The sequence below is a fragment of the Thalassophryne amazonica genome, chromosome 3, assembly GCF_902500255.1.
Source record: "Thalassophryne amazonica chromosome 3, fThaAma1.1, whole genome shotgun sequence".
NCBI lineage: Eukaryota > Metazoa > Chordata > Actinopteri > Batrachoidiformes > Batrachoididae > Thalassophryne > Thalassophryne amazonica.
The window spans coordinates 49,800,879-49,813,151 of NC_047105.1; the positions used below are offsets into that span (position 1 = coordinate 49,800,879).

Below are 12,273 nucleotides of genomic sequence, written 5' to 3' on the forward strand. Positions count from 1 at the left end.
GCTTGCCGTGAGTGTTTTCCACTTCTTGAAGTACTTCGTCTGCGCTGCCGCCATTTTGCTAAAACAGCTCTGCTAGCAGCTAGTGTTGCTGTCGTTGCTGTAAGTGACTTAGCACTTGCTGGGCTCAACAATAGCACTGGTCCGATGGCCCGGCGGCCTTTTTTACATGTTCCGGGCCACCACGGGCCAGTGAAGTTCATATTTCACTGGTCTGTATGGGCCAGTAAGAATTAAAATCGCTTTGGGCAGATTTATTAGTCTAATGCCGTGTTCACACCGGGCGCGATCAGATGCTACAAATTCGCGGGGGTCGCATGGCAACGAACGCACCTCCTTCGCCCAGTGTGTCGCTCTGCTTTTGCTGCGAAAATTCGCCCCGGTGCGTCATCAAATAGGAGGAGTTTCCATTCAGCTCGCCGGCTCCGGTTGTCAGTCAAGTTAACATGACGGACCTTGATCACACGGAGCAAGTTGTTGTGGAAAGCTGACAAACGTCATGAGACGTTCCCAATTCAGGCAGTATCGTTATTTGCTGCAGGAGCTGCGTCTGGATGAAGGCTGCTTTCAGCGGTCCTTCTGCCTCTGCAGGACCCAACTTGAGGACCAACTGTCCCGTTCACGCGCGCACATGTAAACAATTTAAAAAAAAAAGAAAAAAAAAGAAAAAGAAACTCCGCTCCCGCTGCTGTGGGGCTGCTGCTCCTCCAAAAACTCTTGTCATAGTTGTGAAATAAAGGACAAAAGAGACATATGTCCTGCTCACAGGCTGCTACCAGAGACAGGACATGTTGCACCACTTCGGTGCAGACAAACTTCGTCTGCAGGCGCATCTTCTGATGTGGCGCAAATTTCGCTTCAACATCGACGCGTCATTTTCGCTTAAGCAAGATCGAGCGCAGTGAATATTATGAATTTCTTGAAACCTCCTGCCCCTGGGCAGAAACCAGGAAAGCAAAGGAAAGAACAGCTATCACCCTCAAAACAAGCACAGAAGAGGAAGGCTGCTGATGCTGAATATGAGAAGAAAAGGGTGAGGAAAACTTGGCAAACTTCCTGGAAGAAAAGACGGCCATGGCTGGAGCGTGATGAGGAGAGTGAGGTTGTCTTCTGTGGAACTTGTAGGGCCATGCCAGAATATGCTAACAAGTAAGTATAAATATACCATGTCCTGGTAGACAATGTGGTATGATTTCATACGCCAGTTTAAAAGTCTAATCAGTATGCCCTTGTGGAAACCCCACGGTGACATTAGCAAGGGAACTTGGTTTATGAAATTTAACATATTAATTTTGTAAATGATCAAGAAATAAATTTATTTTTGTATTAATGTCTGAGTGTTGAAAAAATTCCTATCAGTTACCTACCGACATTTTTTTCAAAGTTTACTCACTTTAAGGTTTTTATCATGTAGTATAAGAATTTTGTGTTTGTTTTCAAGTGTTTTTACATTAAGGAAACCCAATTCTAATGTCTGAGTGTTGATTTAAAAAATTCTTATCAGTTACCCCCCGGTTCGGCACAGGTGTGAAAGTATGGGCCAGTGATATTTTCATCCGGGCCAGTAACTTTCAGATTCTACTGGCCCTGTGGCCCAGTGCATAAATTGCCTTATTGTCAAGCCCTGACTTGGGCTGTGAGTATTTTGGCTGTGTGAATCGTGTTATTACTGTGGCTTTGAGTGTTTCATGCTCCGTGCCTCGTGTCAAGTCTACGGCTATGAGTCCTTCACGCTCCGTGCCTCGTGTCAAGTCTGCGGCTGTGAGTGCTTCACGCTCCATACCTCGTGTCAAGTCTATGGCTGTGAGTGCTTCATGCTCTGTGCCTTGTGTAAAGTCTGCAGCAGGGAGTGCTTCATGCTCCGTGCCTCGTGTCAAGTCTACGGCTGTGAGTGCTTCACGCTCCGTGCCTCGTGTCAAGTCTGCGGCTGGGAGTGCTTCGCGCTCTGTGACTCGTGTCAAGTCTGCAGCTGGGAGTGCTTCACGCTCCGTGCCTCGTGTCAAGTCGGCGGCTGGAGTGCTTCACGCTCCGTGCCTCGTGTCAAGTCTACGGCTGTGAGTGCTTCACGCTCCGTGCCTCGCGTTACGGCTGTGACTGTGAGCGATTCATGCTCCGTGCCTTGAGTTAGCATTACGCTGCGAGTCATTCATGTCTCATTACGACTGTGGTTGTGAGCGATTCATGGTCTGTGCCTTGTATTAGCATTACGCTGCGAGTGGTTTACGCTCCGTGCCTTGTGTTACTATTTACACTGCGTGTGATTCACGCTTGTCTTTCTATCTGTAACCGTCAGGGCTTGCGTTAGCCATCTGCACACAGTTCACAATGTTGTCAGGGCCTTTGTTGCATGGCTGTAGTATCTGTTTGGCTCCCTTGAGCCCAGATAATGGACATATGTTTTGCCCCTCGTGTCTTGGGATCGGACACCTGAGGGAAGCGCTGACTGGTGACGCCTGCATTAATTGTGCCTGCATGCCACTGGCAGAGAGGTCTGCTAGACTCCTGGCATTGGAAAGTGGGATGCCTAATGCTGACTTTGGCCTCCAGCCCCAGGAAGGAACCAAAGCACCGTAAATGCCCACATGCAGGAGCCCCTTCTGCTAAGAAGGTTACTCATGACTAGGGATGGGTATTGATAAGATTTTATCGATATTGATGCCATTATCGATTCTGCTTATCGATCCGATTCCTTATCGATTCCCTTATCAATACCTCTTGTGAATTTTGTACTAAAAATAGGCTTTACAGGTTTTCTATGTATTTCATTGAGTCTTAAAGTAAATAAATATGAAATTGGTCACTGTATCCTTTATCTCTGGACATAAATCTCACCCATACTGGCCTCTCTTCGTTGGCTTCCTGTTAATTCTAGAATAGAATTTAAAATTCTTACTTATAAGGTTTTGAATAATCAGGTCCCATCTTATCTTAGGGACCTCATAGTACCATATCACCCCAATAGAGCGCTTCGCTCTCAGACTGCAGGCTTACTTGTAGTTCCTAGGGTTTGTAAGAGTAGAATGGGAGGCAGAGCCTTCAGCTTTCAGGCTCCTCTCCTCTGGAACCAGCTCCCAATTCAGATCAGGGAGACAGACACCCTCTCTACTTTTAAGATTAGGCTTAAAACTTTCCTTTTTGCTAAAGCTTATAGTTAGGGCTGGATCAGGTGACCCTGAACCATCCCTTAGTTATGCTGCTATGGACTTAGACTGCTGGGGGGTTCCCATAATGCACTGAGTGTTTCTTTCTCTTTTTGCTCTGTATGCACCACTCTGCATTTAATCATTAGTGATTAATCTCTGCTCCCCTCCACAGCATGTCTTTTTCCTGGTTCTCTCCCTCAGCCCCAACCAGTCCCAGCAGAAGACTGCCCCTCCCTGAGCCTGGTTCTGCTGGAGGTTTCTTCCTGTTAAAAGGGAGTTTTTCCTTCCCACTGTCGCCAAGTGCTTGCTCACAGGGGGTTGTTTTGACCGTTGGGGTTTTTCCGTAATTATTGTATGGCCTTGCCTTACAATATAAAGCGCCTTGGGGCAACTGTTTGTTGTGATTTGGCGCTATATAAATAAAATTGATTTGATTTGATAAATAAAAATAAACAAAACAGTGTTTCGCTTTGAAATGATTAATTCCGACTGGATTCTATCTGCTAACTTTACTCGGCAGAGAGCCATGCAGCGTTTGGAGCTGTGTGAACAGAACGGAGGATGATTTTTGTTTCTTTCTCACAACAAGACAGGAGGCCTAGTTAGTAACTTTAATCCGCACAAAAGTGACTCACGATTTCACATATTCAGGGATGAAAGCGGTGAAAAACAAAAAAGCTCCAACCCAAAATTACCCCCCCAACACCACACACACGAAAATGTTTGAATTCTAGAAGCTCTGAAATGCAAATGGGGCTATTCCAGACAATAAACTGCAGCGAGTGCAGCATCCATTTGGTGAGAAAGAAAGAAAGAAAAAAAACAAAAACAACTTTCCTTATTCAAATTCATTCCAGTAGTATTCTGCTCTTACTAGGATGCAGCAGTTTTCTACCTTGGCAGATAGTTCTGGAGGAAATCACTGAAGAAATTAACACACTGAAAATATGGTTTGACCGAAACAAACTTAAGACAGGGATGAAATGGAGGTGTAAGAGTCACTAGGTGTTCACAGGAAACACTTATTTCTGTATGTATGTATGTATGTATGTATGTATTTATTTATTTATGTATGTTCATTGTTAGTTGGTTTTATATTTTCTGTTGTGTTTTTATTCAGGTTCTTTCTGTCTCTTTCTCTAAAATTGTATATAATCATTAGATTAGTTATTATTACTATTATTGTTGTGCTTGGTATTATTATTAATATATAAATAAAAATATTACAATTTGTAATACATTTGACTCTTTTACGACAACAAACGCTTGATAGCTGCAACTGCTTAATGCTAACATTAACATTGAAAATGCCATAGACATGCTAACGTGTTAGCATCGGTCCCGTTTTTAAGTTATAAAATACATCTATTAACTGTTTCAGAAGACCATAACAGGTCAGTTTAACATAAAAAAGGTAAATAATACTCACAGCCATATGCTCTTTAGGGTTTTTGCGGGGGAAAGCGAAAGAAAAAAATTAATCAACGAAGCAATGATCGAAGCACTGGTTTGATCTGCGAATCACTGCTTCGATTGGTTCAAGGTTCAAAGCAAAGCCGCGCTGCAGAAAAGTTGATTACAGACCCGCTGCAGGGTCTGTAATCAATGTAGAGAAATTATAATTCTCCTGATAACCCCCCCAAAAACAACGGCCACTCTGAAGAACCGATAAGGGAATCGTCGAGTAAAAAGGTTATTGATGTCGGTGGATCGAATCATTTCTTAACGATACCCGAAAGGAACCGGTTCTCGATACCCATCCCTACTCATGACCATGCTTTGGCTGAAAAGGTCAAAATGTTGATTTCTGAGTTTGCTCAGATTAAGTCCTTGCTTCTGAATCTACAGCCTAGGGATGCCGTAACAGTTCCTGTTGTCCCTCATGAGGCTGATCAGACCGATGTAGTTACTCAGCAGGAGGAAGATGTCATGTCTATTGCTGCGACTGATTCCTTGTACATGACAAGTGATATAAACTGTGTAGAGGATCAGGATGAGAGGGGTCTCTCTCCAAGCCATTCATTAGAGGATCAGGATGAGAGGGGTCTCTCTCCAAGCCATTCATTAGTGGGCTCTCACACATCTGAGGCAGAGTCCCTGCCGCAAACCGGACCTGGACTATCCTTTGTCAAGCAAGCTGTTCAGTTGGCTTTATCCAGGCTTTGGGTCGACAATCCCCCTGTGGAAACCACTGCTTCAACTGCCTTTTTCAAAGTCACTCAGAAACCTGAGTTCAACGTTCCAGTTTCACAACCATATATTGAGGAGCTCCACCAATGTTGGGCAGACCCCAAATATTGACCCATCTATCGCAGGACTGCAGAGCCCTTAGCTCTATGTGTGATTCGGCGCAGTATGGTCTGAACCGTATATGCTCGCCATTGACAGCATTATTGCGAACCTGGTTGTGGCTCCGGCTGATGCTGCTCGGCCGGACGTCCGCTGCCCACGACCTCAGTGTAGGGTCACTGATGACCTCCTCACCAAAAGCTATGACATAGCTGCTCGCATTGGTCGCCTAGGCAACTCACTGTCCCATTTAGCCCTACTCAAAGTCTTAGTGATGCCTCACTCCAAACTTTTGCTTATATGTCCAGAGAGCTTGGCAGACTGATGTCAACCCTTACCATCACTAGACGTCAGGTGTGGCTTGCACAGTCCCCCCTGTCCGAATCCTGCAGAGGCACACTCCATTCACTGCCGGTTCTTTCAGGCCAAGTATTTGGACCTGCGGCCCAACAAACTTTGGAGCGTGCTGTTGAGGCTAGTAAATCTCGGCGACAGTTTTTTGACCTACACTGGTCTTCCAGGTCTCAGCCAGTCAGACGTGCTACAGCTTTTCACTCTACATCCAGGCTCCTGCCTACTCCCAGAGCTGCACGTGCCTTCGCAGTTGAGGGCCAGCTCTCCCAGGGGCCTGCCTTTCAGGAGTGTACGGCAGACCCCCGAGAACTGAACAGTTTCACAGACCTTCCAGTACTCGTGCCCAGAGGTCCTCAGGGATGGGAGGCAGAGGTAGTCGGGTCTGACTGCCAACGTTTGGCCCCCAGCAATTTTTCACAAAATCATCTCAGCCACTGGGAGGCTCAAGTTTAAGACCCATGGGTCATTTCAACCTTGTTCGAGGGTTACAGAATTCAGTTCAGATGTCGTCCTCCAAAGTTCAATGGGGTGATGACTGTTGTTTCTGACCCAGTGCAGTCTGCCGCCCTACAACGGGAGATTTTGGAACTCCTGGAGAAGGGGGCCACAGAGCCAGTCCACAGTTCAGACCAGCTCAGGGGGTTCTATTCAATTTACTTCCTTGTTCCAAAGAAGGATGGCGGCTTTCATCCTATCCTCGATCTCTGACGTCTGAATCATTATCTCAAGGTGCTGCAGTTTCACATGCTCCGCACAGTAAACGTCCTTCAAGCTATCACACCAGGAGACTGGTTCACAAGTGTCGACCTAAAGGAAGCCTATTTTAATGTGCCAGTGGCACCTCGTCACAGGCAGTTTCTCCGCTTTGCTTTCGAGGGTTAAGCATACCAGTTCAGGGTGCTTCCTTTCGGCCTCTCTCTTGCCCATCGTACATTTACCAGATGTATGGCTGCAGCACTAGCCCCACTGCAAACACTTGGATTAAGAATCCTACCCCACTTAGATGATTGGCTTGTCTGCACTCCGACTCAGGAGCAGGTGCATAACGACACAGCTCTTCTACTGAACCATGTCTCTCAGTTGGGGCTCACAGTGAACTTTGCAAAGAGTTCTCTTGTTCCCAGTCAACAAACGACCTTCATCTGCATTGCCATCAACTCCCTGACTATGACTGCATCGCCATCCCCGCAGAGAGTGGATGATGTAATTTGTATTGTCTCACACATTCAACGGGCTGTGATGCTGCCTTTTGGTTTGCTGCTCCGGTTGATGGGCAAATGGATTGCAATGTCGCTAGTGGTACCTTTGGGACTTCCGTTCTTGCGTCCCCTACAGATTTGGATCAACAACCTAGGCCTCAACTCAAAGTTGCATCAGCACATGCTTGTACGACTCTCCAACCAGTGTCTTCTGCACCTCAGACCCTTGGGGAACGTGGACTTCATCTGTAAGGGTGTCCCTCTAGGCTCCGTCCCTTCTCGTCGAGAGGTGGTTGTTACAGATACATCACTCAAAGGTTGGGGGGCCGTGTGGAATCACAGGATGGTGAGGGGTGTCTGGAGTCCTCAGGAGAGACTTCAACAGATAAACATGTTAGAGCTTCACGCTGTGCGAATGGCTCTCAAGCATTTCCTCCCGGCCCTGAGAGGAAGATATGTTCTTGTCCGGTCGGTCAACACGTCTACAGTCTACCACATAAACCATCAGGGGGGCACCAGGTCCAATCACTCATTGGCAGAAACTAGGAGGCTTCTCTTATGGGCGTTGCCTCGCCTTCAAAGTGTCAGAGCAGTTCATCTGCCCGGCGTACAGAACAGCGCTGCGGATTTACTCTCCAGACAGAAACCACCAACGGGAGAGTGGAGACTGAACCCGATTGTGGTCCAGATGATCTGGCAGAAGTATGGTATAGCGGAAGTGGACCTCTTCCCTTCAAGCACCTCAACACATTGCCCACGGTGGTAGTCCCTCTTGGAACCAGACAGCCCGCTGGGGCAGGATGCATTGGCTCACCCGTGGCCGGACTCCCTCCTTTATGCCTTCCCTCCTCTCCCACTGCTAATGTTGACACTGTACAGGATAGACCAGAGCAGCCACAGGGTGCTGCTGGTTGCTTCGTTCTGGCCGGGGAGGATTTGGTTTCCTATGATTTACAAACTCCTTGAAGGGGAACCTTGGGCTCTCCCGGAGAGGAAAGATTTGTTGTCACAGCTACAGGGGAGGATTTGGCACCCTCACCGGCACGTCTACGTTGATGGCCGGTCAGTGGGTTCACATTTCTTAGTGTGTCGTTTTTTGAAAGGTGCTCTACGTTTGCGGCCTCCAAGGCTTGCACGCGTACCTTCATGGGACCTTCCACTAGTCCTGGAGGGTTTAAGGTTATCCCCTTTCGAACCAATTGAAAGTGCTGACCTTAAATGGGTGTCAGTGAAGACTGCCTTTGTACTTGCACTGTCATCGGCTAAGCGGGTGGGAGAGGTCCATGTCCTATCAGTCGCTGAGGACTGTTTGCGATGGAATTCTGACGGATCTGGGGTTACGCTGTGGCCTAATCCGTCCTTTTTACCCAAGAGAATTTCAACCTTGTTAACCAGCCAGATTCCTTGGCTGTGGATGCACCGCATTCTGATCCAGGATTATCTGTTTCAGGTTCCCTGTGTCCTGTCCGAATGTTGAAGCAGTACATTAATGCGACTGCTGGAATCCAGAAAATGGATGCCCTGTTTGTGGTGAGTGTGACTCTTCGTGACCTTGTTGGTATTAAATCATCCAGGTGCTAAAGCACAGCCCTCTGGCGGTCAGGAGGAATGAAATAGAACGAGAGTTACAAATGTAACTATGGTTCTATGAATTCCGGATGACCGCCAGACTTGCTTGTCACTCAGAGTCTTGGGAGTTCATTCAGAAAAGAAGCGAGCGCTGGGTGCGTCTGGCATATAAAGACAACCAGTGACGTCACCCAGGTCACATCCAATGGCGTGACTTTGTTGGTATATATTCTCGACCTCTCTGTGCTTGCGCACATGTAGTTATCCAGGTGCTAAAGCACCGCCCTCTGGCGGTCATCCGGTATTCACAGAACCGTAGTTACATTCGTAACTCTCGGTAAGATGAAGAGTTTATATTTACACTGTGTGTAAATGGTTTTAATATGTGAAAAAATCTGATGCAGTACAGATATTTGTCCATTCCTTTCCTTGGGTGGGTAAATAATGCAAACTATTGTCTCCATCATATCTGTATATAACACAGGCAGCTGCGCCTCTCCATGGTGCACAGTAACGCGTCATTGCACGCATCAGACTCGGAGCTGAACGGATCGCACTGCTGTAATATATGATCACCTTCTAACTCTGTAGGAGATACGACATGGAACTGTTATGCCAGGCTGTGACAGCATTAATAAGCATGAATCTCACCTCCAACAGCGGTCCAGGAGCGCAGTGTGGACGTGGAGCAGAGACAGCAGCCTGTTGTTAAAATCCTCTCACCCAGCTGCTATGTGCTGGAATCAACCACAGGACAAATAAATCCCATGTGATAATCCAACCATTGCGGTGCCCAGAATTTCATTGTGTTGCTGAAGTGAGGCAAAACATAAAAGAAAAAGAAATTAAAGTTCCCTGGAAAGGCTGCGTCTGACGTATGGGAGAGCATGGCTCACGGCGCACATGGGCGTGCGGCGCGCACACACATAGCTGCTCATTCCCCCATTGTGAAAACACACACACACACACACACACACACCCAGCAATCACGTCATCAGTCCAGCACCTCTGCTATAAGCACACACACACACACACGCACTTGAAGTCAGTAGTGCTGTGAAGTGGAGGACGAGCGCAGATGTGATTGCATGAGTGAGTGAGTGACCGCACCATGCCTGACACATATGGCATGAGGCTGGTCCATACGTTCAGTACTGGCAGGAACTGTGCAAAGGGAGGAACACAGCACTCCCTCCTACTTCGGTCCCATGTTTGTCATCCAGACGTTTGGACATTGGGCAGCCTTTAGCGCCTTTTATGGCTGTCTGACGGCAGTCTGTGTCATCTATCTGTTGTCTACATGCACTTTGGATGCCATCCTGCAGTTGTGGATGAGGTAACCTGGTTATGTTCTGACAATGCTGACCATGCCTCTTTTCCTCCCGACTGCATCGGATTATGGCAATATTTGCAGAGTCGGGAATGGTTCCTGCACATTCTTGCTGTGTGTGACAGGGGCTTAAGCAATGGCACAATATCGCTGTGCCATGACGCAGATTGTCAAATTTAAGGTGTCCGGTTCTGTTTTCCTGGGTAATTATTTTTTCACGTCTTTATAAGTTTTGGATCTTTCCTGGTGTCTGCTGAGTCCCTGAGACCGGACCGTAACCGCAGGCGGTCAGTGTAATCTAGTCAGTCAGGCTGCACATGAACGTGAGCACAGCCTGTGAACAACTGGGCTCTGGAGTGCAAATTTTCCACAAAAGCCACATTGATAAATCCGCTCTGCACCCTGCCGATGAAAACTCTGATCAAATCCAAATAAAGGTGGTTTTTGAATGAACTTGACTCACATATAAACTGCACAGAGTGTAGAGCAGCCAGTGGACCAAACCATGTGTGTTTTTTAAAAATACACAAACACACTGCTTCGCTTTAAATGTGCAGTCTGTGTCAGATGATCAGTGTGGACCCTCTTTCTCTTAAAAGGTTTTATTTTAGTCTGTGTCACGTTGGAAAGTTGTAGCTTCTTCTGTAGCTCTTACACGGCTTATGGGCATGCTCTAGTCTTCTGTTTTTTTCCTGTGGACTTTACAATGCCACACACAGGCCTGGCCTATGTACTACAACATTAAACGGAGCTTCGAGGCACAGAATTTGCCTCAAACATTTTTTGCAATCAAATTATTCGAGTTACTCAACTAATTGTTTCAGCCCTAATATATGTACCAAATGTTCACAATTATGTCACTTTCATATAATAAACCACCAAAATGTCTGTGCAGAGTTTGAAAATTCTACCCTTGTCAGTATGGATTTCCTCTGGCCAAATTAGGTTCCACCCACCATCACAACATGCACAGTGGACTGTGGATGTCCACTGCCTATACTGGTTGGATTGTGTGCAACTACAGAGTAGATGTAGCCTATGTACAATTAAATCTTTTTTTTTTTTTACAATTTCATCATTTAACAATTTGACAATAAAAGGATTATGAGCTATGCAAAGAGGGTCTCCACTATCATAGCTGAAACATTAGTGCTTGTCAAAACAAATGAAAAGAATAAAGCATCCAGTCCCAGCTAGAGCCTGTTATTGGGCTGTCAGAGTAATTGTTGGGGGAAAGTGGGGTGGGAGTGGCTTAATGACAATCACCACCCCACCTCCTTCTGCAGAGGCCAAGAGAGCAACTCGCGAGATACTTTGCACTTTAAGAGGACAGAAATGTACAAGGCGCCAAGTCAAAAATCCGATAGTGAGTTCATTACAAGCACATCCACATAGTCAGGGGTTTTTCTTACTGGATCAGCAGAATAAGACCTGATATAAGACCATAAAACATGCTCCAACTCTAAAGTAGCAGAAAGACAGAACATCTAAATGCACAGCCAACGAGGAAGTACCAGCTAGATCCACTGAAAATAAAATGGTGGAAATGACAGATCAGGTGAAACTTGCATAAAATATATTTTAGGCAAGCAGTTGATAATGCACATAATAAATATTGACAATAGAAATGATTATCCCATGCTGACATAATATTTCTGGAGATCAAATCAGTAGATAAAAACTATTTCGATCACATAGGGATGCCAAATTAAGTGTGAATGTGCCCATTTTCACTTTTTAAAAACTCACCTGAATACAAATGTCAATTCACAGATTTTTTGCAAGTTTCCATACAACAAAATCCATAATCACCCCTATAAGGTTTAAGCTCTAGAGTGCACTGGCAGCTAAATAGTAGATGATACAGTAAGTGTTGTTTATGTGGCAGAGGTTTACTAATGGACGTGTGGGTTTCAGTGACAGAACAGCAAATTATGTATATTGAACTTTATAACTTATTCTAGTCCAGCACAAAGACACAAAGTACTGAATTTTTATGCCTAATGAACAGAAACCACAGTAGGCATAAAAATGATCAGCTTTAATAACCTTACTCTGCGCAAAAACAACAACAAAAAACAGCAGCTGGCAGACACAGAGACAGCCAAATACCTGTAGAACTGCAGTTGTCGTTTGGGGCTCCCATAACGAGCACTGAAGACAACAGGGGAAAGAAAGGAGCAGAAAGGAAAGCTTGGTTAATGCAGGCAGAAAAGAGAGTTAGTAATCAAACAACTTTTGGTACAAAAATCCTTAAGATTATCGTGAAACAAAGGTTGCACAGTAAAAGCCAGAACATGTTAAAGTGAAGTAGCAGGAAGCAGAAAACACAGCATTGTTCAATTAAATTTAAAACAGAGAAGGAGAACAAAATGTTACATCATCATAAAGT

General features: G+C 45.8%; 1 protein-coding gene across 3 annotated transcripts in view; it reads right to left on the minus strand.

Annotated features, from left to right (window-relative positions):
• kcnab2a (potassium voltage-gated channel, shaker-related subfamily, beta member 2 a) overlaps positions 1-12,273 on the minus strand; it is a 269,685-nt gene that overhangs the window by 151,691 nt on the left and 105,721 nt on the right. For 2 of the 3 annotated variants that reach the window (XM_034166218.1, XM_034166219.1), the window contains exon 3: positions 11,994-12,035. The exons of the other annotated variant lie outside the window; for it this stretch is intronic. In XM_034166218.1, coding sequence (XP_034022109.1) covers positions 11,994-12,035 — 42 coding nt within the window. The remainder of the gene's footprint in view (positions 1-11,993; positions 12,036-12,273) is intronic. 3 annotated transcript variants of the gene reach the window in all.